This window comes from Mytilus trossulus, chromosome 6 (genome assembly GCF_036588685.1).
Source record: "Mytilus trossulus isolate FHL-02 chromosome 6, PNRI_Mtr1.1.1.hap1, whole genome shotgun sequence".
Lineage (NCBI taxonomy): Eukaryota > Metazoa > Mollusca > Bivalvia > Mytilida > Mytilidae > Mytilus > Mytilus trossulus.
This window is the reverse complement of record NC_086378.1, coordinates 73,408,626-73,435,661: the sequence shown is the minus strand read 5'-3', so window position 1 is coordinate 73,435,661 and position 27,036 is coordinate 73,408,626. Positions and strand designations below refer to the sequence as shown.

General features: G+C 32.4%; 1 protein-coding gene and 2 long non-coding RNA genes across 3 annotated transcripts; all 3 read right to left on the bottom strand.

The window, feature by feature from the left end:
- Positions 1-291: 291 nt before the first annotated feature.
- Positions 292-1,842, bottom strand: LOC134723736 (uncharacterized). Its single transcript, XR_010108172.1, has 4 exons — positions 1,795-1,842; positions 1,502-1,529; positions 1,008-1,051; positions 292-425 (listed from the first exon to the last, which is right to left on the bottom strand). It is a non-coding gene; the product is annotated as an uncharacterized LOC134723736 (long non-coding RNA).
- A 7,770-nt stretch (positions 1,843-9,612) lies between these two features.
- On the bottom strand, positions 9,613-11,221 carry LOC134723735 (uncharacterized). Its single transcript, XR_010108171.1, has 3 exons — positions 11,142-11,221; positions 10,379-10,467; positions 9,613-10,045 (listed from the first exon to the last, which is right to left on the bottom strand). It is a non-coding gene; the product is annotated as an uncharacterized LOC134723735 (long non-coding RNA).
- Positions 11,222-13,251: 2,030 nt separating this feature from the next.
- On the bottom strand, positions 13,252-22,473 carry LOC134723734 (uncharacterized). Its single transcript, XM_063587281.1, has 4 exons — positions 22,358-22,473; positions 16,260-16,589; positions 14,859-14,954; positions 13,252-13,850 (listed from the first exon to the last, which is right to left on the bottom strand). The coding sequence occupies exons 1-4, from the start codon at positions 22,401-22,403 to the stop codon at positions 13,363-13,365; spliced, it is 960 nt and encodes a 319-aa protein (XP_063443351.1). The 5' UTR covers positions 22,404-22,473; the 3' UTR covers positions 13,252-13,362.
- Between the last annotated feature and the right edge of the window lie 4,563 nt (positions 22,474-27,036).

Sequence of the window (27,036 nt, the reverse complement as noted above, 5' to 3'; positions counted from 1 at the left end):
ACACAGATATTAATTTTAGTAACCTCCGGTCACCGTTTAAAAATATTTGCTTTGGTAACCTCTGGTCACAATGCATGATTAATCAACCTTTATTGGAATATAATGATCATGGTATTTGGAAAATGTATGTTTTATATATTTCATGTTAATCAAGTTGTTTGCATTTTCTATTGTGTATTTTAAACTCTTAGTATGTAATAAAGATGCCAAGAAGACGATTGCCTTTGTAGCCATTATAGATCCAATGTTCGTAAAATCTGAACAATTGAATTCCCCTCAAACACTTTCTTAGTTTTTTCAATGTCACCCTTTTTTGGGGCAGATATCACTTTCATTTTTCGGCATACAGCCTTTTTGGTTGATTCTTTATCGACAAGAGTCTCGGTTAAAGTATTTAACATGTTTAATTTGATAGTCAACTTCACCTGAAAATGAAGTGAAATACAGTTGTGATCTTTTCTTGCAGTCAAGCTAAAACAATACATGTAATAAGACATATTAAGCATCGTTATGAATATTCTTACAACTTAAAAAAATGTTTTACAGATTGGCAAAGCGACATGTATATGATTCACAGTAGACATATGATTTCTAATGATACAGTAATATACCAAGGGATCCTAAAATCTAGCATGAAAAATATTATGGGCACCGCATAATGAGCTGGATTTGCTAACCATTCTAGGTAACATGAGACCACCCTGGTTTTTGGTGGGGTTTATGTTCCTCAGTTTAATTTTTCTATTTTGAATTATAATGATTGCAATTTGAATTTCAATCTTTTTTTCTTTTTTTTTGCCCAGCTTTGTCAGTTTGTTCTCCAAATTTCAGTTTGGTTGTTCCTTTCGACCCATTCACCATTCCTTACTTACTACTCTATAAATGATTTTAAAAAAATCACCAATTTATGTATTTTAAACAACTTACACTGTTTTCTTTGAGAATCAAGTGTATTCACTAATATACAATAAAGTTTAGTCTTGCTGAACCAGTAAAGTATATCAAACCTGTTCTTGTTCTTTTTTCCTGCTCTTCGATTGTCTTACATTTCCTACAAATGATAAAAAAAAACATAACCTGACTTATGTTTTTATGACCAGAGGTAACCAAATCTTAAATCAGCATAACGTGACCAGAGGTAACCAAATCCAATATTAACATAATGTGGTCAGAGGTCACCAAATCTAATAACATAAGGTAACCAGATGTCACCAAATCCAATATATGAATTTGGTGACTAGGAGTTACCCCATTCTGGCATGTTAAGGCCACCACAGGTTAACAAATCCCATTTCTGATTTAGATGTAATCAAATTAAATATCTATGTAAGGTAATCAAGAAACAAACAATGATTTGTTATATCAAGCCTAAGTGGCCATTTTACCAGAAACGATTGCAAGATTTAAGTTCAAAAAGAATTATATTTGCAGCATTATATAAGCATAGTGCATTTTTCCATCATATTAAAGGTTTGTCACCATAAATTAAATGCATGCATACCGCTCTCATCTACATTTTCTGAGGACTTCTGAAAAAAGAAGATAAATATATGATAAATGTATTAGTAAATTCAATTTTATTTATCCGGAAGTATCTTATGAGGATCAGTATTATTTTACTTAATTATCAACTATCAATGATCTTGACAATGTTTGCAAGGTCAAGGATTTTCCTAAGATTTGTTTGAAGATGATCATGAAAGATAATGTTCATTGTGTAAAGTTTTTTAGGCATATTCAAACTTAATGTAATAATATTATATATTTTTGTTGAACCCAAAATGTATATTAAACCTGTTCTTCTTCTTTTTTTTTCTTTCTTTGATTGTCTCAAACTTTCTACAAATGATATAAAAAACATCAACTAGTTGTATGTAAATGTTAATTACCAGAGATAACCAACTCTGAAATCTGCATAAGGTGACCAGAGGTAACCCTAATCCAATATTAACATAAGGTGACCAGAGGTAACCTTCATCCAATATTAACATAAGGTGACCAGAGGTTACCTAATCCAATAATAACATTAGGTGACCAGAGGTTAACAAATCTAATATAAGCATAAGGTAACCAGAGGTAACCAAATCCAATATAAACATAAGGTGACCAGAAATAACCAAATTTAATATAAACATAAGATGACCAGAGGTAACCAATCCAATATAAATATTAGGTGACCAGAAATAACCAAATCTAATATAAACATAAGTTAACCTGAGGTAACCAATTCAATATAAACATGAGGTGAACAGAGATAACCAATTCCAATATAAACATAAGGTGACCAGAGATAACCAAATCCAATGAAAACATAAGGAGACCAGAGATAACCAAATCCAATATTAACATAAGGTGACCATAAGTCGTCACCAAATCTAATATTAACCTAAGGTGACCAGAGGTAACCAAATCTAATATTAACATAAGGCGACCAGAGGTAACCAAATCTAATATTAACATAAGGTGACCAGAGGTAACCACATCCAATATTAACATAAAGTGACCAGAGGTAACCAAACCAATATAAACGTAAGGAGACCAGAGATAATCAAATCCAATATTAACATAAGGTGACCAGAGGTCACCAAATCTAATATTTACATAAAGTGACCAGAGGTAACCAAATCTATTATTACCATAAGGTGACCAGAGGTAACCAAATCCAATATAAGCATAAGGTGACCAGAGATAACCAAATCAAAAATATAAACAGAAGGTGACCAGAGATAACCAAATCTAATATATGAATAAGGTGACCAGAGGTAACCAAATCCAATATTAACATAAGGTGACAAGAGATAACATAATCCAATATAAACATGAGTGACCAGAGATAGCCAAATTCAATATTAACATAAGGTGACCAGAGGTCATCAAATCTTATATTTGAATAAGGTGACCAGAGGTAATCAAATCCAATATTGACATAAGGTAACCAGAGGTAACCAAATTCAATATTATCAAAAGGTGACCAGAGGTTACCAAATCCAATATATGATTAGGGTGACCAGAAGTTACCCCATTCTAGCATGCTAAGGCCACTAGAGGTTATCAATTTCCATTTCTGGTTAAGATGACCACATGTAATTGAATTAAATATTTTTGTAAGGTAAGCAATAAACAAAAAATGAATTGTTCAATCAAGCCTAAGTTGCCATTTTACCAGAAAAATATTTACAATTATTAAGTTCAAAAAGAATAATAGATGCAGCATTATATAAACATTGTGTATGTTTCCATCATATTAAAGGTTTAATACAATAAAGTAAATGCATACATACCACTTTTATCTACATTTTCTATCTTATGAGGATAGTAATATATAAATATAGATATATCAAACTTGATGTAATAATATTCTATATTTGTTGAACCCATACTGTATATCAAACCTGTTCTTCTTCTTTTCTCTCTTTCTCTGATTGTCTCAAACTTTCTTCAAATGAGATGAAAAACATCAACTAGTTGTATGTAAATGTTAATTACCAGGGATAACCAAATCTAAAATCTGCATAAGGTGACCATAGATTACCAAATCCAATATAAACATAAGGTGACCAGAGGTCTCCTAATCTAATATTAACATAAGGTGACCAGAAGTAACCAAATCTAATATTAACATAAGGTGACCAGAGGTAACCAAATCCAATATTAACATGAGGTGAGGTCACCTAATCTAATAGTAACATAAGGTGACTAGAGATAAACAAATCCGATATTAACATGAGGTGACCAGAGGTAACCAAAATTAATATTAACATAAGGTGTCCAGAGGTAACCAAATCCAATATAAACATAAGGTGACCAGAGGTAACCAAATCCAATATTAACATAAGGTGACAAAAGATAACCAAATCCAATATAAACATAAAGTGACCAGAGATAACCAAATCTAATATAAACATTAAGTGACCAGAGATAACCAAATCAAAATATTAACATAAGGAAACCAGAGGTCACCAAATCTTATATATGAATAAGGTGACCAGAGGTAACCAAATCCTATATTAACATTAGGTGACCAGAGGTCACCAATTCCAATATTATCAAAAGGTGACCAGAGGTAACCAAATCCAATATATGCTTAAGGTGACCAGAAGTTACCCCATTCTAGCATGCTAAGGCCACTAGAGGTTATCAAATCCCATTTCTGGTTAAGATGACCACATGTAATTGAATTAAATATTTTTGTAAGGTAAGCAATAAACAAAACATGAATTGTTCAATCAAGCCTAAGTTGCAATTTTACCAGAAGTAATTGCAATGATTAAGTTCAAAAAGAATAATAGTTGCAGCATTATATAAACATTGTGTATGTTTCCATCATATTAAAAGTTTAATACAATAAATTAAATGCATACATACCACTCTTACCTACATTTTCTATCTGATGAGGATAGTAATATATAGATATAGATATATCAAACTTAATGTAATAATATTCTATATTTGTTGAACCCATACTGTATATCAAACCTGTTCTTCTTCTTTTCTCTCTTTCTTTGATTGTCTCAAACTTTCTTCAAATGAGATGAAAAACATCAACTAGTTGTATGTAAATGTTAATTATTAGAGATAACCAAATCTGAAATCTGCATAAGGTGACCATAGGTAACCAAATCCAATATTAACATATGGTGACCAGAGGTCACCAAATCCAATATTTACATAAGGTGACCAGAGGTCACATAATCCAATATGAATAAGGTGACCAGAAGTTATCCCATTCTAGCATATTGAGGCCAACAGAGGTTATCAAATCACATTTCTGGTTAAGATTACCACAATTAAATGTGTGTGTAAGGTAATCATGAAAAAAAAATGATTTGTTCAATCAAGCCTAAGTAGCCATTTAACCAGAATAGTCCAGGGAATCTGAGGTGAAAAATGGCTCAACCTCAAAGTAATTGCAACAGAAATAATTTATATCAATTTTGTTTCATTGGATACCTGTTAGTGACATATTAAAAATCGGCGTTTCACAGACCACGGGAAATTTGTGTTTTGGGGGTAAAATAGGGATTTTTATGTAAAAATCGCTAAAAACTGGAAAAAATGATTTATTTTTTTAATTTTTACTCAAAGTCCTTATTTTTTTTCAGAAAACGTTTCAATCATATGTATCATCGTGATCAAATATTAAGAATGCATAGTCTTCAGGGTTTTTTTTCAAAAAACGCTGATATTGAATAGAAAATCGCTGAAAACTGGAAAAAAATATATTTTTTTTAAATTTTAACTCGAAGTCCCTATTTTTTTTCGGAAACGTTGCAATAATATGTATTATCGTGATGAAATCTTAAAAATGCATAGCCGTAAGTTTTTTTTTGAGAAAAAACGCTGATTTTAAATAGAAAATCGCTGAAAACTGGAAAATTTATAAACCTAAAAATTAAAAAAAAATCTCGAATATTAACTTGAAGAATTTTGATCCCTCAAAGAAAGACTAGACTTCAACAGAAACATCGTATTCATTATTTTGACACATTAATGTAGTTTGAATAAAAAACACAGTTACAGAAGAGGGAGACCAAATACAATATTTCTGAATTCACATTGTCAAATCTTATAAAAACAAAATTTCGTTCAAAGTTTTTGCTTAAATGTTATAGAGTCACATCACCAACCAATCATGTATATGTTAGAATTAAATGTCACTATCGTCCTCGTCTTCGTGAATCTCAAGTACTTTACAGTTTGAACAGTTTAGTCCCTTACATTCGCTACATGCTGAGCTACAGTCAAGACCGTTTTTTCTACAAGTGCATCTGCGTGTATCGCAACCAGATTTGCATTTACATCTAATCACGTGCAATAAATTATCTGGAGCTGGAGGCAAAATTGTTCTAATTGGACAAAGTGATGTACCTTGTAGAACCCATCCCCAGTCTGATGGACTTAACATATGGACAGAGTCATTTGTCCATTCTTGGATCTGATAATATGCACGCTTGCAGTGCTGAGACGCTGCTTCTGAGGTAGGTGGCAAGGACTGAACATGTACACAAGACAAAGAATTGGTAAGAACTTTATGGTTAAATTTTCTGTAGCGTAACTGGTCTAAGCTTTCTCCTGTCTCACCTCCGTATAATATAACAAGAGCTGACTGTCCTGATTGTATAACATCATCTGACGTTGCATCTTGTTTTAAAAATACTGAAGCCAACTCTCTAAAAAAGGCATTCTCACGCAACCGCTTTAATCCTTCCTTCTTCCCTATACCGTAAAGTCTAGATGTCGTGTCACACCCTGTGATAGCATGAATAAATGGTAACAAATCGACTATTTCATTTCCAAGCAACTCTTTAGTCTTTTTAATATCCCATACTTTAGAATTTTATCGGATTGAAAAACCAATGGTTTAGAATTTTCCTCTGCATGGAAAAGCAGTAGAATGAGAACATCAGTGTCTTCACCAACGACAACGGTAGGGTAACAAGATGCATATCGTACAGCAGTTGATGCAATAAGAACATCAGCATCAGCAGTAGCTTGAAGAGAAATAAATCCTTCATTATCCATTTTATTACAAAGCATATTGATAAAGTTTTGCTTGTTTTCTCCATTAGCTAAGAAAAATTTCCTTCTTTGATTTAAACGGTGTGCTATCTTTGAATGAGATGTGTGTACCAGTCACACCTTTCGATCTCCGTTCATGTACATGATCTTTTGTCGTTGGTCCGGAACCATACCCATCAAAGACAATTATTGGAATGGGATATCTGTTATTAATATGGTCGATGTATAACTGACATATTTCTGCAAATGTCGCACCTTTTTTCCATGGGATTCGCTGTATCAGGGAACCACCGTCGATTACGTGGCGAACATCGGTACCAAGGTCATCTGAAAATACACAACTTCCCGTGTTCCATATTTCATCTGCCAATGTTGATTTCTGTGCCTGCCGCATCAAACCAGACGGTTCAAACAAAGCAGCTGGTACAGCGCTTAGTTCGTACTTAAAGACTTGAGATACATCTGGAAACATGGTATAAGCAGTAGTAACTAGTCGTTGAAACAACAATTGTGGATCGACAGATATTTCTTCATTATCTACTTTGATATTTAATTTTGAAGATAGAGTTGTTACTTGGTTTTTTCTTTTGAATACAAACTCGTCAATACATTTACCTTCCATTGACGATATTATATTGTGTCCTATGACCAGTGCATTGTCAGAATTTACGTTGCTGTCGCCAGTTGCTCCTGTTTCGATGTTCCTCAGATTTTTATCGATAGAAAATGGACTTCTTTCTCCAAGAAAGTCAAGAAATGTTGTTGTGTCTTTGGTATCCCGTACCTTCCTTGGAATGCACATTTCCTTGTGCTGTTCGATCGTTTCAAAATTTACACCAGTTACTTGTTGCATGGCTTCATTCATCTGAATACACTGTGGCATAGACAAAATCCACAATGATCTCTGCGCATCTGTCATCCCTCGACCTCTGGTGAGACCTCCAGTTGTTTTAATGCATCTCATCAGAACTTGCTCTATGATCAGATCCGATGATAAACCTGACCAAAACCGATCACTTCTTCTCATCACATGGAAGCCTGACAAGAGAGCTTCGTTTATTGCAGGATTTGTTCTTGATAACCCATGCATTTGCTGCAGGTAAACATACGCAGATTTTAGATATAAGTTATGTCCTGCAGCAGCAAAGTATGGTAACATCTTTTGAATGGTTTGAAGATGAAGGATCCAGTTTCCAGTTCTTTCAGCTTTGATGAAATTACGCAGCAAGTCCACCATATCCATATATAGAAACCATAGTCGAGCTGTCCGGTTTTCGATATGTGATTTTCTAAAAGTTGATATACTGTCGCGTATTTTTCTCAATACCTCATTCTGATCAAGGGTGTCTACTGGAAGATGTCGTTCTAGGATTTCATCAAAAATATAACTCAATTTATTTAAATCCTGGATAAAAGTGTTTTCATTGTGAATTTCAGAGTCTTCAAGAGAAGAAAGATGTTCTACATTTTCAGTGTCATGATCTTTCAAGACAGTGGAAGATACATGAAACTGTTCGCACAACAATAATGAAGTTAAAGCATTGTAAATCAAGAAATGACCACGCACTGCTCTCGCAACTGCCTTTCCGGTAAACATATGCGTAACAGCGTTAGGTGCATAGACAGTTTCCATGAGCTCTGCAAGTCCAGATCCGCTCATAATATTACCAATGGAACCAAGAAAGCTCATTTCGAGATGAAAACCTCCTAATCTTAGAACTATCGATTTCAAGTCGCTGTCCTTTGGTTCGTTGTCAATAATTGTAAGAGCTTTCCAATAAAGCGGTTGGTCAAATGTAAGCATGGGATTAGCTCTGTACTTAAACGCTTCGTTACATACGAACTTCATGGTCGAAAAGATACATGAAAGGTTTCCTGGCTCAAGGTCTATCATAGGCAAAAATACAATTGTCGATTTACCAGGGTATGCTCCATCTTGCACTAAATTACACATTGCTGACCACCCAATCCTTTTCTTTGGCCAAAGAGTACTACAGAGAAGACTGATGTTATCAGGTAACGCACCCGACTGTTGCGCTGCAAGTGATTCGAATTTTAAACTAAGTTTTGATGTTCGGTCAAAGTTGTATTGATGGAGATCGATTTTCCCTATTTGTTTTATATCGTCAAGCGAAACATTTAATCTCTGCACAATAGTTTTGTGGTTATATCCTGGTGTGATGCCTGCTATTATCCCCATTCCATGGAATGTCCCATGACCGTCAAGTGTTCTGATGTTATGGTCCACATTATCTGCCACGTGTTGAATACATCTCCCTTCAAGGTCTTGAGGAGAATCATCACCTTGAAGAGCAGAATTCACGCCGTGTTTTTGAACTTCCTTATAAGATGATGAAAAGCCAAGTTGGTATAAGGTATCGAGAAGGAATTTTGAACCAAAATGGTGATGCATTTGAACTCCTAGACCTAGCTGTAAAGGGGCAATCAGAGATCTTGGTCTTGTGGCTTGCATGATAGACTGGCCAATGGCTGCCACTTTAAGATCGCAATCTTTTTCAGAAAATATTCCACCAAGTAGCTGTTTAAGACTGTCAGGTAAGTATGCGATGTTTTCCTCACAAGATGCTATTGTAGCTGGTGATGGATACACCGCCCTTGAAAATTCCATTGATTTTATATCAGATTTGATAAGTTTAGCTGCTGTTTTGATAATATTTCTTTTTTCTGTTTCAGGATCGGAAGTTTTTTGACTCTGATGAAATTCTTGCAGAAGAACAGATGCCGTTTTACGAAGAGTGACCACATTTGGTTTTCCACAGACGTCGGTAATAAAAGCTTCATCACCAAAGTGTGTTTTGATCTTTGATTTCATGTGTACTGTTGTGTATGCCAGATCTGCACAAAACTGTGTCATTTGATGAACGAGGTCTTTTACTGTCAATTGGTCTTCTTCATTTTCTAGCAAGTAATCCATGGTTTTTAGAAAAGCTGTATTTGCTTCAGTGTGATCTGGTCTACCTTGCTTTTTTCGTTTTTGCTCTGGTGTTCCACCAATTGGTATATTTTTCCCTGTCCTGAAGTTTAAGCAACATTTCTGATGGTAAATAGCATCTGCTGCAGGTAAGTCTTGTGCATATTCAAGTTTTGCCAAAACGTCAGCAGCCCATGAATCTTTTCTGTCTTTGCATATTGCATCAATTTTCTGTTGGAATTCAAAAGTTCTCACTGGATATACTTCTATTCCATATTTTCTATCTGACATTTGCGCTGACTGTCCACAAAACAAACAGTGTTCTCTAAAATCAAAATACTGTGATGATCGCGTGAGTCGATCAAATCTATCGTTATCAGCATTCTCTTTACCAATTTTCTGAATCTCTTTAGCATTAGTATATTTTTTTCGACATTCTTGGTGTAGTATTTGGCCGGCTACAACAAATACGTTTTGATGTCTATGTTTGCTGCTTACTTCATTGATTGTTTTTGCACCTTTTTCTCTTATCGTTATCAGAAGTTGCCCATTCTCCAAAGGTTCGTTGCATATCACACAGTTACTTCCAGACATCTGAAATGAATGAAGAATATAATTTAGTTTCAAAGCAAAGAAAATAATTATTTGTTTAGTTCACGCTCTACACATTGTTAATAAAACTTTACAATTGATATCATTAAAATAATGTCATGTTTAATCACTGCAGTTCGTAACTGGATGCAAATCGAATTCGCTAGTTTTAATACTCAATTCTGCAGTTTTTCAAAATTTGTTTGACGGTTATATTATGTTCTAATTGCTTAACAGTGAACATGATCGCGTGGGCAAACATACGGATGGTCATATAAAAAAGAATAAGCTTCATCATTCAACCTTCAAAGAAATATATATTTGCATGAAACTTACTATCACTCAATTTTGCTGCTCTAGTGGTATAAACGGATAAATAACCATTGCTTTCTTTTTTCGGACTTCTCTTCGATCACCATTTCATCCTGAAACAGAAAGTGTTGATTTTTCTATCACAACCATATAAAAATTTTATTTGATTAAAAGTAAAATTACATTATTAGCCAATGAACAGGTTAATTAAAAACAATAAAGGTATTTCATATTTTATTTGCAAAGTATACAGTAAAAAACAATGTTATCCACACTGTTAAAATTTTTAAAAAATGGTCAATTTAAACATAAGTTATATATGATCCATAAATTGTACTCCTGGCGGCCAACCAAGGATAATAGAACGCCTAACACCACAGTGCGTACAGCTGGTCATTATAAGATACTTAAAAACAACAACAAAGATTACTACAAAAGCATTTATAGGAATGAAAATACAAATACTTGTTTTTACTCGTTCATTCTTTGTGTCACAAACGGCGTTCCATACTTTTTTTATTTTTGACGTAACCTCCCCATGAAATGTCGTTTTTTCAGTGAAAAGCGTTGGTAAACAGTTATTATACATTTAAAACAATTTCCAAGACTAGGAAACATGATTTATTGTAATAAATCAATGTAAAAATGATGGAATTGAAAATGACAAGTGAAGGGGGAATACGGCAAAATAATGCAACTGGGGGGAAACAAATACTTTTTTAAAATTCAAAACATGATAAATGTATTTATTTTTATACATTTATTATAATAGTCAAGCGTTACTCACCAGTTTTAAGTTCCACTGGGTCAAATCCAAGTCAAAAACAAATGCCGCTTGTTGACATATTGTAGTTGCAGTGTACAAGTTCTTTCCCTTTTGACGTATGGCGCGCATTACGTTGCATGAAATTCAGTAGAATTTTCCCTTTTAAATTCTCATAAATTATACAACTTTGCCGTGATCCGATTTTTGCCGATTTTTGATATGTTAATAATATAGTTGTAATCTTCGTTTTTCATGAAAAAATAATTCTGTTGCAATTTGTTTGAGGTTAAACCCCAGATTCTCTGGACTAGAAACAATTGCAAATTTTAAGTTCAAAAAGATTAATAGTTGCAGCTTTATATAAACATAGTGTATGTTGCCATCATATTAAATGTTTGATACAATAAATTAAATGCATATATACCACTCTTATCTATATTTTCCGGTCTACGGTATATTGCTAAATGGAAAGAAGAATTGTCTATTTTTAGTTTTCTATTTTTAGAACTACAATATCACTACATAGAAGAGTACTATTTATAGGGTGACCAGTGGGCACCGTTCAGCGTATCTATTATCCTTGTGCATAAGAATGTACACAGCAATGCATCACCATCACTGCTGGTGATCCGATGGATAAAACTGTTGTAGAGTTGTCACTGGTTTAGACATACTTATAAATATAATTATTTCTGTGACTGTATCTTACATTAATTTGTAGGATCCTTTACTATAGATAGTTTAGTTGATCTGTAAAAAAACTATCTTCATGCCTTATATATCATGTATTGTAGTACGACGCTAGATTAAAACTGACGTGGAAAGGTAACACTCAGCCACCGATTGCTTCATTTCTATGAAGCCCAGGGGGTCGTGTGGTCTATCGGGCCGCTTACTTTTCAGGCGATTTGGTGTCACGATATCTCAGTAGCAGGGGTCGAATCCCGGCGAAGGAAGAACAAAAAATGGGTTGATGTTAAGATAAGTTGTATATATAATATATATACCACGTTCAAACCTTTGATTGCCTTGGATAAAAACAGCATTTTTTATACGTGTGTATAATATATAATTTATAATATATATATATTTAACTCGTCTAAACACCAACCGAACAATGTTAGATCTGTAAATTTGCTTTCGCAAATTTTTAATATTTATATATACATGTTTTCAATTTAGACCTGTTTATATATATAGATAATTTAGATAATTTAGCTGATCTGTAACAATAACATCTTCATGCCTTATATATCATGTACTGTAGTACGCCGCTAGATTAAAACTGATGTGGAAAGGTAACACATGGCCAGCGAAAGCTCTTTTTTTGAGAGCCCAGGTGGTCGTGTGGTCTAGCGGGACGGATGCAGTGCAGGCGATTTGGTGTCACGATATCACAGTAGCATGGGTTCGAATCCCGGCGAGGGAAGAATCAAAAATTTGCGAAAGCAAATTTACAGATCTAACATTGTTGGGTTGATGTTTAGACGAGTTATATATATATATATATATATATATTATACAACTTATTTACATATATACGTTTTCTGTGGAAAATTCTTTAATGTCTCCACATTTAGAAGAAGTTTACTTATTTTTAATGGCTTGCTTCCAGGAAGCAATTCGCCGACATATTTTCCGTATGCATAGTGACCCGAGCGTTGCCCTCCTCGTAAAATCCGGTGATTGCAATAAGCATGGATCTGTCATTGAAATAAACAAATATCTGATTATACATATTAAACACATGTTCAATACTCATGCTTTTTTTATTTGTTAACTATAAGGTGACAATCGGTAAAACTCGGCTGCAAAACGCGGCATTTTATAAGCAGCCATCTTTGTTAAATTATAACAAACAGACAGAAAATAATGATAAAATCGTGCACAGAGGACTAAGTTTGTGATATATACATGCATTGGTTCGAGAATTGGAAAAACATTATTTTTCACCACTCACTCGTTTCATATGACTTTAAATACAATGACTAATTTATAGGCTAACAAAAAAACAGATTCTTTCTGAACTTTTATCCATTAATATACACCAAAAACATACTTTCAACTCTCAAAAAGATTACAACATAACTAGATAATAATAACCCTGTAACCATAATCATGGGATAACTCACAATAAACTAAAACGAAGGAAAATCTATATAAATGTTCCTCTAATACATTAATCTTGTTTAGCGTCTATTCTTTTCGTTTAAAGATACTGATACGTGTGCCCAATTTGCCTTCAGTCAGCAATGTTGTAGCAACCACTAACAGTTTGGCATGGTGGACATTGTGCATATGTTCGAGTCTCAGAGTAAGTTCCCCAATTTTCAGTGAGGGGTTGATAAACATTGCTAACATAGGAATAGTCGTATGCATGTTCGGAAACGCTTGCTTGGTTATTCCTGTCGATTTCCTGTGATGCCCCGGTCGGCGGGTTATCAAGATTCAACAACATTGTTTCAACATTTCTTGTATCGGGGTAATGGTAGGAAGATTCAGTAATGTGAGAATTGTTTTGAACTGCGCAAGTCATTTCGTCATAATCAACTTTATCGTAAAAATGTTCACTTTGTTGTAATTCTCCGACATTGCCCTGTTGATCATTGACTTGTGAACATGATACTTTGTTTACGTGTCTTGTTTGATAAAGTCCTTTTGCTGCAATAAATGCTAATAACATAACCACTGTGATTGACGGAATCAAGAGAATGGGAACAATAGGAATTGCTACAAGATAACAAAATTATTATATAATAAATTTACAAATGACATGTTTTGAATACCTTTATATAGTTTGTTTACTTCTCAATGTATTAACGGTTAAAACAACTTTTACATTACAGCCTAAAGTACTGACATCTATTAGCGGCTGATTATTTGTAACCTAAAGGGTTGAGGAAATGAAGAGGTTTGCTTGAAACTAGATTTTGGAAAAGAAATAAAGGTTATCAAATTTTCATTACTTCAGAAGGTTTTACTATTGTTTTTATTGCTAACATCCACTACATCAAAACTTAGGTAGATATCTGTATCATTTGCAATCATACTACAATTCCTCATCTTTCTTTACCTAAAGTCACAAACAATTTCCCTGTTTGAAACTTTTTTCAGTATACTGAATAGAAATTGTTTTTGTTTTCATAATAAAAAAAATATGTTACATTTGACCAGGGGGACTGGAATATATTTTCCTTATAAAATTTGGAGATTTTTCCTCCCATTCCCTCAATGAAAGTAAAAGACTGTCCCTTATCTTAATGAAAGCTGAGCATTATATATAAATTCCCTCTTCACATGTATGTTTATGACAAACATGTCTCTCTGCCCTTATAATGATATAAGAAACAATAAATCCAAGCAATCACACAGTTTCAAATGTCAAGCATTATCTGTGTTCCCTTTTTTACGCCAATTGCATACTTTTTTTGTTTCTTCTATTTGGTCTATGTTCCTTGCGTATTTGTACGGTGTTTTTTGTTAATGCCACTTTCTTTTTTTTTGCAATGGATAACCGGTCTATTATTTTTATTTTATTATTTAAATGTCTAATATGAAAATAATAAATGTCTCTATTAATCAAGGATGTTTTCTCTTTGTCGGTTTTTAATAGAAATCGTGTAGTACAATATTAAGATCCGTTTATTTTCTGTTGTCTTTGTCTTGGTTTTTTTTATGGAATTATAAATTATTCCAATTCTGATTTCCTGGCAATTTACATTGAAAATATTGATTTACGTGAAAAAACTCTGCTTTCATCTGTGTTCTTCATAAATTGAAAGGTTGTATTGACCACGGTAAATACGGAACCGGTTCGCAGGTCCTCATATCTATCTGAAAAATTCACGTAAAACATAATCATACATCAAAGATGGTTATTATTTACAAACCTTTGGAAGGTTTTTGCTAGCCCTATAGTGCAAGCATATTAAGATTTTCAAGAAGACATAAATAATCAAAAGCAGAATATATCTCTGACTCATATTTGTTTATATATATTCTTTTTTGGTTTTGTTTATACTATATAGCCATTGCAATGTGCTACGTTCACGTTTTTGTCTTATCCCTACTACATGTATATTTCTTCTAGGTTAATACCAAATAAACAATTATTTCTTTATTTACATAACTTTATGCTGTATTGTGATCCCGATCGATATCAGAAAATATATTTATATATAAAATAAAATGAGCAAACGATCAGGCTTTGTCTATTTGACAATAAATTTCGGGATTTTGTTTAACAAAAAATATAATAAAAATATACTAAAATTTCAGTGGTAAAATTTTATTTCTATTTTAATGCAAATAAGAAGTGATTTGAATTTATTGATTTATATATTTATAAAAATATTTTGTCGCAGTCACGTAACATGGAATCCATTCGATAAAATTTAGAGGACAAATACATCAAGAGGGTAGACTGTTCAACAACAAAAATAACTCAAACTTCAAATTCTTACAATATTGAAAATTAATGTTATTTTAAAAAATATTAGAGAATCTACTTTAAAAATGATTCAAAACAGTATAGTATGTACAATAATAGAATTAACACACTTATGATAGAAACGTGCTTATAACGTATCATATTTTGGATAGGCACATTAACGTGTGTCGGGGTTAGACTAAATGTTTTTTAGGTTTCACCAACTACCCAACCTCAACACACATATTCCCGTGTATGTCTCGGTCAGTAGACGAACACAACGAACATATTTTGTTTTAGTGTAAGGACACAGATGAAAATTCACCATGTCATTTCCTAAATTAAAGACATATACGGATGATCATGTATTTTCAAAAAATTATGGAAAACATTTAATGCTATGGTAATGATTCATTCGCAATTGAATTATTTCCGAGTAGTTTTCCTGTTACACATAATAACAATCAAATGAACCAACCATTGAAATTTCAAATAATAGATTCAAGGTACAAGCTGTCACTACGGAAATGGCTAATTTGTGTCATGATTGCATGCGCTTATTTCCAACAGTGGTGTACTATATACATTGTAGAAGTCTAAAGCTAAATTTTGAATCAAATTTTCACAAAATTGTGCTGTATTTTTTTTGTTTAACAGTGGAATATAGACTTCAAATAAGATAATAGTATGGTTATATGTAGACCATTTACCCTTCACTTCTAAGGTAACTAAATAATAAGTCAGATTAGATATGGTATCCACTGCACATCTGTATAACCCAGTATCCAATGATGTTACGTTTGATATTTGTAATCCATAATCCTCTCCACCTTTCTTGCCGACAATCTCCAGTCTCTCGTGAAGCTGCAAACGATGATTAATTCTCCATCCATCGCTGTATACAGTTGTAAATGATTTTTCTGTGTTTTTGTCTCGCCGAGTCCATTGTACTAATTCATTGCCTTGTTTGTTTTCACAAGGAAGAATAACTGTTTCTCCATTGATAGTGTCTTTATGAATATTAAATTGGAAAACAGCTCCTATAAAGACATTTATTGAGCAATGAGTTTGTAATTCACTTGTTACTAGTAGTTTATATTTCATGTCAGGATTGAAGAGTTATTAATTTTATGAAGTGAGTTATTGTTCCTTTAATTTGATTTAAGGATGTCTTTAAACAGGAATCTTCGAGTAGTCTTTTTCGCTCATCATGAATTCTTGTCAAAACAATTGATACTATGAAAGACGGAATGATTTTGTTGCAAGGAAACAAACTGTGTAAAGCAAAATAATACCCTTTATGATTCTGTCTATCGATTTGTGGCCTCCATGTTATAACCAAAATCGTATGTGACATTTTTTGTTTAAAAGAATGAACAGAGTGATAAAATGACCCAAACTGACAAGACAAATTAAAATCGTCGACAAAAAAACCCAAAAGAGTGTAAATGACCATACGAAGTTTACGACAAAACAATGTGCAGAAAATCACTTTCATTAAATCACACATCAACACACAAAAAAACTTGTAGAACACAAAACATATAAGATCGAAGCAAAGCTTATAACACATGAATCGCATGCTAATTGATTTTGCAGAGTTGTCATGTAGCACAACTTTAATGCTTAGCGAAGTAAAGTATGGGAAAAGAAACAATTTGAAGGACCAATAATGAACGTGTAAACTTTTTACACAGATTACACATTATAGATAATAACTTTTGACAAACCAATCTTCTTTTTTTCAAAATATGCAATAATTCTTTTTATTGCATTTTGTTTAAATGTTGACCAATTTTATTTAATAAAATTAACAATGGAAATGGGGAATGTGTCAAAGAGACAACAACCCGACCAAATAAAAAAAAAACAGCAGAAGGTCACCAACAGGTCTTCAATGTAGCGAAAAATTTCCGCACCCGGAGGCGTCCTTCAGCTGACCCCTAAACAAATATATACTAGTTCAGTGATAATGAACGCCATACTAATTTCCAAGTTGTACACAAGAAACTGAAATTATAATAATACAAGACTAACAAAGGCCAGAGGCTCCTGACTTGGGACAGGCGCAAAAATGCGGCGGGGTTAAACATGTTTGTGAGATATCAACCCTCCCCCTATACCTCTAACCAATGTAGAAAAATAAACGCATAACAATACGCACATTAAAATTCAGTTCAAGAGAAGTCCGATTCTGATGTCAGAATATTATTAAAAAAAATCCATTGGTTGCAATCTATTTCATTGATTTCCCAGTTTAATAAAACCCGATAATTTCTCACGCGAAATAAACGTGGTTCTCTAATTCTTCGTGAATTTATCCCTTTCTGCACCCATTGTATAAAAAATACTCCACGTGTGGTTTGTTTGATCTCAGTTCATCATTGGTTAAAATCCGATTGTGACGTCAATTTTTCTTGCTTTCCTCTGAATTTCCTATTCTGACGCCATGAAAAAAGGCGACCATGTCTGATGACGTCACATAGAAAGAACACATTTTTGCAGATCATTCGTAAAGAAGAAATAAGTTTACCTGCGGTCCGTGTAACACTTATCAATTCAAAGTTTTAAAAAGTTTTGAAATTTTAGATTTTTGGAATTTTGATCAAAGTTTTAAAATATCAAAATTTCAAATTGTGTTAAAGTTTTGAAATTTTGAAATTTTAACCAAATTATTAAAATATCAAAATTCTAAATATCGTTTATAAATTTGATAGTTTAGAAACTTGATCAAACTTTTAAAATACTAAACATAACGTGCAATTTTGATAATTTCACTTTTTGAAAGTTTGATTTTTTAAATGTTTGCTTAAAATATCAAAAATATAAAGGGGCGACAAGAGGGGTACCTGTAAACACCGATGTAAACACGGCTCTGATAAGAACTATTCTTAGTTATAAATAAATAGCATGAAATATATCAAATCATTCTTAAAAACAAAATAAATAATGAAAAGAAGAAGTCGGTTTTTTTTTTATGAAACATATTAGACATCACATGGGATAACAGTATCCTGAAATTTTAAGGTTGTGCATCTATCAAAAAAAATATAATTAAACCTATTTAATCCGGAATCAACTACGTTGATTTAAATCTCTTATACATGTATAAGGTTAGTGTTTGAGATAAATAATTCAAAGCTATCTTGTGTTCCCAGTGCCCAACATTTAGAAGTACCAGTGAAAAATGACCAACTCGCATGCAGTTAACCAAATAGCATTATTCGCCTTTTTGACGTTCCTGATGAAGGTAGATCCAGAAAAAGCGCTTAGGTCGCATATACAACTTAAAACGTTTTCCTTCATGTTTATCGATTGCCTGATGAACATATATTGCCTTTTAAGATTTATTTCAGTTCCCAGAAATGATACGGAAGGAATACTTAATATATAGCGTCGCAATGAAAGTTGTGCTATGCGTGTTTCAGCTGGCCCCTAGACAAAAAGTGTACTGGTTCAGTGATTATAGACGTAATACTAAACTCCGAAATATAACAATGAACTAAAATCAAAATCATACAAGACTTAAAAGGACAGAGGCTCCTGGATTGGGACAGGCGCACAAATGCGGCGGGGTTTAACATGTTTCGTGAGATCACAACCCTCCCCCTATACCTCTAGCCAATAAAGAATGAAAAACACACAGTAATACGAACAGTAAAACGCACTTTAATAGGATATACAAGTCCTATGTCAAAATAGGAAACAAACTAAGAAACTAATCAACATGACAATGCTAATAAAATAACAAAGGACTACTATATATATAAGGCTAGCAGTTACTATCATACGCCAGCTTCAGACCTCAACTAAACTAATTGAAAGGTTTTATATGTCTTCATTATGCACACTCTCTCCTTGTTGCATTTATTGCTAATTTGTTCCGGAACATTCATGAAATATTTCTCACTTGCAACAAAAAAAATCGATAATTTAAAATAGGTTGTTTACATACAAATTACGAAGAAACGTAAGATTCAACTTCCGAGGACAAAGTCTCTCTTATAGATGGATTTAAATATGTTTTAACTTCACATTGGTCAAACACCTCTTTAATTGTTTCGTTCTTATTTTTCTTGAATTTCATATTTCAGTTTCAGCGTTCCGTAGGTGAATTCTTTACTTAAAATTCAGCGTTTTACATTGTACTGGTTTTTGAGAGCAACATTGGTGTACGGCCAAAAATGGAAAAAATCCATCATGCAGCTGACAGTGTGGCTTCTCTTTGCACGCCCCTTTCTGACTGGATGTACATGTGTACATTTAGTTGCTCAAAGTCGATTGTCGTACGATAACTTAAAAATACCCAAATAACAAAATGCAAATACGGGACAATAATATCCTTTAATACAAAAAATCTATTCCTTTTGTTTACTATTATAAAACAGTGGTTGATTTAGAACCTATAATGGAGCTACGTGTATGATAACCAGTCCAAACGTTGTCTTTAAGGTAGCAACCATTTAACTTTAAAAGTGGGGTGAGGTTGTTTTGTCGAAGCACTAACAATTTTATTAAGTTTTTCATCGCTATTAATCAACTTGTCTGGTTCAAAATTTAACACTAAAAGGCATGGGTAATTTTTCTTTTGTCCTCTGCTGGCACAGAATATTATATCATCAAATTAGGGATCAGAATATTTTAATGTACCATTATCAAAGCCCCTAGTGGTAGTATCAAGTAAAAAAAACAGGGATTATCTAAATTTTGGTTCCCAAGAAGATTACCATTTATCGCTGATAGAAACTTTTGAACACAATTTTCAACTTTCAAAATGCCGGCACCTACAACTGGATAGATGGGTGCTTAATGTAGTAAAGCGGCAACTATTACATAAACATGAATGCCAGTTGGGTGCTTAATGTAGTACAGCGGTAACTATTACATAAATATTAATGCTCGTGAAAGTAATGTTTATGGTATACGTTTATATATGATATGAAAGGTTTCAACTTTTACAAATCCAGAGCTATACGTTGGATTTAAAAGTTCACTTTATTTGGCCTTTTCAATTTTATTTGACTTTATTTGCCTTTTTAACTTCATTTTGTTCGAGTGTCAATGATAAGTCTTTTGTAGACGAAACGCGCGTCTGGCGCAAAAAGCGGCAAAATTTATATTCTGGTATCCATCTATGATGAGTTTTTGTAAATACCTTGTAACAGTATCTTGGTTCCAATTTGCTGATATTGGATCTTAGTACCGTCTTAATTTCAGTGTAAATAAGATAATAGTAAAAACCTCCCACACTGTGGACTAGCACAACCTTGATTAGGACACCATGCATTCAGTATCATAAAACCAGCAGGTGAAATGGTCAATATTAGAGCCGTACGTCTTTACATTTACAAAATGTACTATTTGTTGAGCGTAACTGACAAAGTCTAGTACAAATTAAATTAAAGAAATAATAATTTTGTCATCCAATTTGTCACCGCTTACAAATGTCCGTTTTATTTCATACATAAACTTTTAAGTATCAGTATGTTTTTAATTCATATTGTTTCGTTTCGTTCCGCTTTTATTTCGTTTCACTTTTTACAAGTATCCCTCTTATTGCCCCTTTTCTATTTTGATATTTTAAGCAAACATTTTAAAAAATCAAACTTTCAAAAAGTGAAATAATCAAAATTGCGCGTTAGGTTTAGTATTTTAAAAGTTTGATCAAATTTCTAAACTATCAAATTTATAAACGATATTTAGAATTTTGATATTTTAATAATTTGGTTAAAATTTCAAAATTTCAAAACTTTAACACAATTTGAAATTTTGATATTTCAAAACTTTGATCAAAATTCCAAAAATCTAAAATTTCAAAACTTTTTAAAACTTTGAATTGATAAGTGTTACACGGACCACCTGCATCTTGTTTGAAAATTATTTGAGAAACAGATTCCTCCACCAAATCTCAAGTGATACGATATTTATCCACTCTAGACACTCGGCGAACCTCGCGCTTTAAATTTGAAAATTTAACTGTCTCGAGTGGATAAATATTGTATGTGCAGTGGTAGAATCTATTTATTTCACTCTCTGACGTTATACAACAATAGGCGTTGTCAAAGCGTTGATAACTGCGGATCAAAGCAAATTGTGAATGCGTTGAAAACAGATATAATAGTTCCTTACATGGTGTACATTAATTTCTTTTAAAAAAGCCATTTGTCAATGCAATAAAAAGAAAGACTATTTAAAGAATTCAAATTTCGAAAAAAAATCTACTCGTGACCTACAAACACTGGTAATTAACTCATGCGCTACGCGCATTCGTAAACTAATGCGTAGTTTGGTTTCTCGTTCAATATTTTTCTCTATTTGAATTCTTCGACTGGTTATTCTATAACCATTAGTAATGACAATTATCGAGTCGGGAAGCATGTCTTTAACTGGTCTTTGTGACCAAAGATTTGTTTTTTGAGATGCAAGCTATACTTTATTGAGAGTTTCAAATGGTGAAGTTGAAATCATCATTTCGTAAATTTTACGGACGCAATCACGAGTGGGTTGACCGTTATGGAATAACCGTTTCACAAATGATAGCGGATATGTTCCTAGGTTACAAAAGAAACTAAGAAAAATTAAAATGATCACCATAGAACATGTATACTAGGTTTAAAATTAAAAAAGGATTAATTGCAGTTACTCTGATCAAAAGACTTATAACTATTGACGAGAATGTTCACAATTGAAACCCTGAATGTAAGGGCATTTTCAGAAGAAGAAAGTTTATGAGATACAAAGTTAAATTTAAAAGATAATATGCTGGGGATTCTTGAATATAATAAATAATTATATATGATTTAATTACCTGCAACTATTGCAATAGGGTTGTTAATCAAAATCAAAAGGTTCATTATTCCCTCCAATTAAGTAAACTACGCTCTAAATTCGGTTCCTTTAAATTCCACTTTTAAAACATCAATGACGACCAAATCGAACCAGAAAGTCCAACCGCTTATTTCCTTCCTGAGTCATATATTATTTTTGCTATAAATAATATTCATGACGAATGACATACTTGTAGCTATAAATAGACCTTTTATCAATGAGTTAAGTTTGCAACTTTTTTGTTTTTAAATGGCTGACGGTTTTGAAAATTTTATAATGAACAGCACAATATGCACAATTGAAGGATTCATGCATTTATCATGTTTGTATTCTATTAAATTGTAACATAAATGAAATTGTTACACACGTGGACATGGTTGGACCATAACAGAATTATACTTGTTTTGTTATTATGGACTTTTTTGGTATTAATATCAAATAGGTACTTTTTACGAAAAATTTCTAGTTTTCACAGGAACTCTCAGTTTATTATCAAAACCAAACACGTCACAAATTACTATTAATTTATTTACGTTATCTTTTACATATATTGTCTGAGTTTCAGTGTATTTTTCATTTTGGTCTTCGCAAGCGTGAAATGAAATCGCCGTTCTCTTTGTTGGTGTTGCCTATTTCGTCCGTAAGTGAAACCACAGGCTTTGAAAGTGTATTTGAATTATTATTCCAAAATCAAACTTTTAATTTCCCTTATTTTCACTTAAATGGTCATGTCTTCCTGAAACAAAATATATACGATCTTAATGTCATTATCCTGTCTTATCTTTGGGAGCAGGAACACATCAAACATCTAAAAACGATTGAATTAATCAAGAAACTTCAAATTAAAAAAAGAAAGAATAATAATAATCATAAATCTCAGATTTTTAAATATATATAATAGCACTTATTTGTACCATATGTATCATACTTATAAACCATATTTTTTACTCTAAACATTCATGTTTACTATCAACGTGAATCCGTCTATAGAGCGAAAACAAAAAAGCAGTGTAGTGTGACGAATAAATAAAAAAGGATGAAATTGAATGAGATTGTAGAAACTTTCAAACGAGATTTCTTCAAATCAAATTAATTAAAATATGTATGTAGTACATGGGCAACGTGTTTAAAGTAAAGCATGCATGTAAAGGTAATGGTGTGGTAAAGATAGAACCACGTAATGAATTTAAAGGGATTCGTTATTTTTGATTGATCGAATTTCTTGAACATTAAAATTTCCTTTAAATCAGTATTTCTTTTTGTTACACGTTATGGTAAATATAAGTCCATGTAATATCTATAAACGGGAGAAGGCTGACGTTTAAGGAAGTTCAAACAGTAAGTATCTGATTTATAAGCATTTTATTTTTTCATGCATTTCCGTTATACTATTACTTTAAGGTCTGAAGACGTTATAACCTATGAACTAACCAAACGCAATTGTAAATGACAGAAAGTATAATGTATATATATTAATCATGCAATTCACGATAAGGATTTCAAAGCTAGCTTCGTCAATGCTTAATCCATCCTTATTCTAACATTTTTTACTTTATTTATGAGGTTGTTTCAAAGGGAGATAAAATATTGTTTCCTAACGTGATATTGATAAAAAAATATATATTTACATTGAATACAATAAAAAGAAATGTTGACATAATTCTGCATTTAATGTGGGTCTCATTGGGGTCTAAGCGTGACGTGGGATTGTCGATTTTTTTGTAAGCGTGACACGTGAAAGTCAAATTATTGTGTCGTGAAAACGGGTAATAAGGTCTTGCGGGACCCGGGAAATGACAAAAAAATGAGAATTGCTTACGTATATAGTGTAAGCGGGATACGGGAATCTGACAAAACAGCAAGCGGGATCTGGGATCGGAACCCCCCAATGAGACCCCCTTTAATGTATGTATTTCTTTAAGTATTTTGCTAAACGTTAATATTTCATGACTTAAATGGGCATAAGCTGTCAAACTTAGGTTCATCAATTTGACTCAAATTCAAATATTTGATTTATTATATACTTAAAAGTATATCCCAATTTTAAAAGTCTACAAGAAATAATTTACAATGCATAGGCTTTTAAAAAGTTATCAACATTTCGTGTGTTTTTTGGTCTAGACACAAGAAATTGACCCCATTAAAACTGATTTTTATAGTGTGTTCTTAGGTGAATGTACTGTTAAACACTATATAATATTAGGGGGAAAGTTGAACACTCACACACACACGTTTAACCTCGCTTTATTATGTATGAACCTTTTTAATATTGTTTTACCCCTATCCGTCCGTCTGTCCGTCCCATTTGGGTATATACTTATTCCACATAACTCCTACAGTTTGAAATCTAAGAATTTTCACTTTGCTGGCTGTTTGTATATTGAAAGTGTGCATGTGGTCAGGGTTTTTATTTTGATTTATATTTGCCCTTTTGGGAGATGTTGAACTTTGTCATTTTGTAGTATAAGCGGTTAAATGTTATAGTTATTCCGCTTTATAACCCGCATAACTCTTACAGTTTGAAGGCTATGATGTTTTCACCTCAATTTTATGTATTTTAGAATAACACTTCACATCTGTCGGGGCATCAATAGTGTCTCTCGGACACAATTCTATCTGAAAGAAAGTCCTACATTGACTTTGATATGAGTTACTTCAGAGTGGAATGCGGGGGGCATCACTTGTCTCGTTTTTTAAATATGAACTTCTCATTAACTAAAAAATTGGTAACTATATTTGGTATATGGGTGTCTTGCAGTCTGTACATGTCTGTCAAACCGAGTTCAAGTAACGTTTTATTTTATTGATTAGTAATCAAGGTAAAAGCAGCATGATTAGGTCTAAGTGTCTTTCTCAGATACTGTAAGCAGTGTATCAACTATATCATATGTATGAAATGATTCTAAGGAGTACATGTCTTTCTGGCAGTGCTTATTTAAAACATATTTCTTTATAGTAGATTTGGGAACAAATAATTCCTTTCAATTTAATGTTTCAGTGGTCAAAACTAAGGTTTCATGATTTGGTCTGTTTCCTGTAAAATTTATAAAATAAAATCACAAAATTACTGAACTCCAAAAAATGGAGTCAGTTGGAATGTTGGTGAATAGGAAATTTCTTTTTTCAGAACCTCAATGTAAAATTTACGTCAAACAATAATAATATCATAAGCAGCTTTATCGGCCGGAACAAAAACAAATTCCTTGGCTAGTTCTTTTAGTTTATGTTTGATACGAGAAATAGGTTTATTGTGGTTATTGTTAATAATAAAATGTTCTTTAAAATGTTGAATACGTATATCAACTATGTTCATTACTGAATTAAAAAAAGAGTCCAAAGATTCTTTGTCAGCTTTTCCCCGTTTTATCCATTTCAAACAGTAAGTACGGAGTGAGTCGTGGATGATATTACGACACTCATTCCAATTAATAACTGACGGGGGACGATATTTAGGTCCTTTACTGAGGAATGATTTTATTTCTCGGTCTTGAACGATGTTGAATGCATAGATAGGAAAGCTATGTCTGTATTTACACTCTTTTTTACATAACATCCTCTTTATTTTTAAGGTTTATCTCATTAAATGTATATTTCATACATGTTCAAAAAATGTTTTTTAAAGGATTTGTGCTCAATTTCGTCGTAAAATTGCTGTTTTATACTCAATTTGAATATATGTCCTATTTCATATGATTATAAGATTTGTAAAAAAAAAAAAGCGGATATTAATGACATTATTATGTAAAATATTTCATTAGTTTTTAGTATGGTTGTTCCAAATGGCTATGAGGTTGGAAATAAGTCAGTACTTAAACAGAGTGCAGTGGTGAAAACTGGTAGAAATAGTATTGTCTCATACGGTTAGTCAATTACGGATACTTTCAGTTTCAATGTTTAAAGTATTTCATTAAAGTATTGTATTGTAAGTGACTATACAGGAATGAAATCGTACATAATAGTAACAGGAACTATGAGAACTTAAAGTGACAGTACTATCAATAATTAAAAAATCAAAATTAGAATCAGAACAATTAAAAAGAAACTATTAAGGTTCTTGTCAGCTTAGTGAATGTTTCTCGTCGACCAACTTTGCAATTCCTATTTATATTTTGCCATTTTCATGATAAATTGACATGCATAGACTAAATCAATTAGTATGTGTAAAAACCTAACTGAAAGAGTAACTACTACAACATTTACTAACATAAAACTTACCACATTTTCTCATATTTATATTTGAAATTGTTTCAATTGATTTGGCGAATTGTTAAAATGGGGTAGACATCTTGCATCCGTAACTCTTTATAACTCACAGAAGGATTATAACGAAAATTATACAGAAACTGTCGTATAAAAAGCCTATGATCATTGCACTCATTTTTTTCATAAGTCAATTTTATTAAGGGATGACGATAAGGAAACATATTCCGTTACTTTATTCATGTATCATTTTTTACCCCTTTACAGATGAAACCGGACGTTGACGTGTTCGAATCGAACACACCATGTAACACTGAGTTCAGACAGTAAGGAATTAATATTTTTAAAGAAAATCGAATGTCTATTCTTCGCATATTATGCTTCAATATATTATTTGCCTTAATACTCATTACTTACTCAAGGTTTTGTGACATTTTTGTTACATTTTTGTTACATTTT

Excerpts from the sequence above, each read along its gene's own strand:
- LOC134723734 (XM_063587281.1), bottom strand. The coding sequence starts at position 22,403 with ATGAACCTTTTGATTTTGATTAACAACCCTATTGCAATAGTTGCAG. Across the intron at positions 16,590-22,357 it reads CCCTATTGCAATAGTTGCAG|GAGCTGTTTTCCAATTTAAT; the intron begins GTAATTAAATCA and ends ATGTCTTTATAG. Across the intron at positions 14,955-16,259 it reads AGTTACCTTAGAAGTGAAGG|ATAGATATGAGGACCTGCGA; the intron begins GTAAATGGTCTA and ends TGAATTTTTCAG.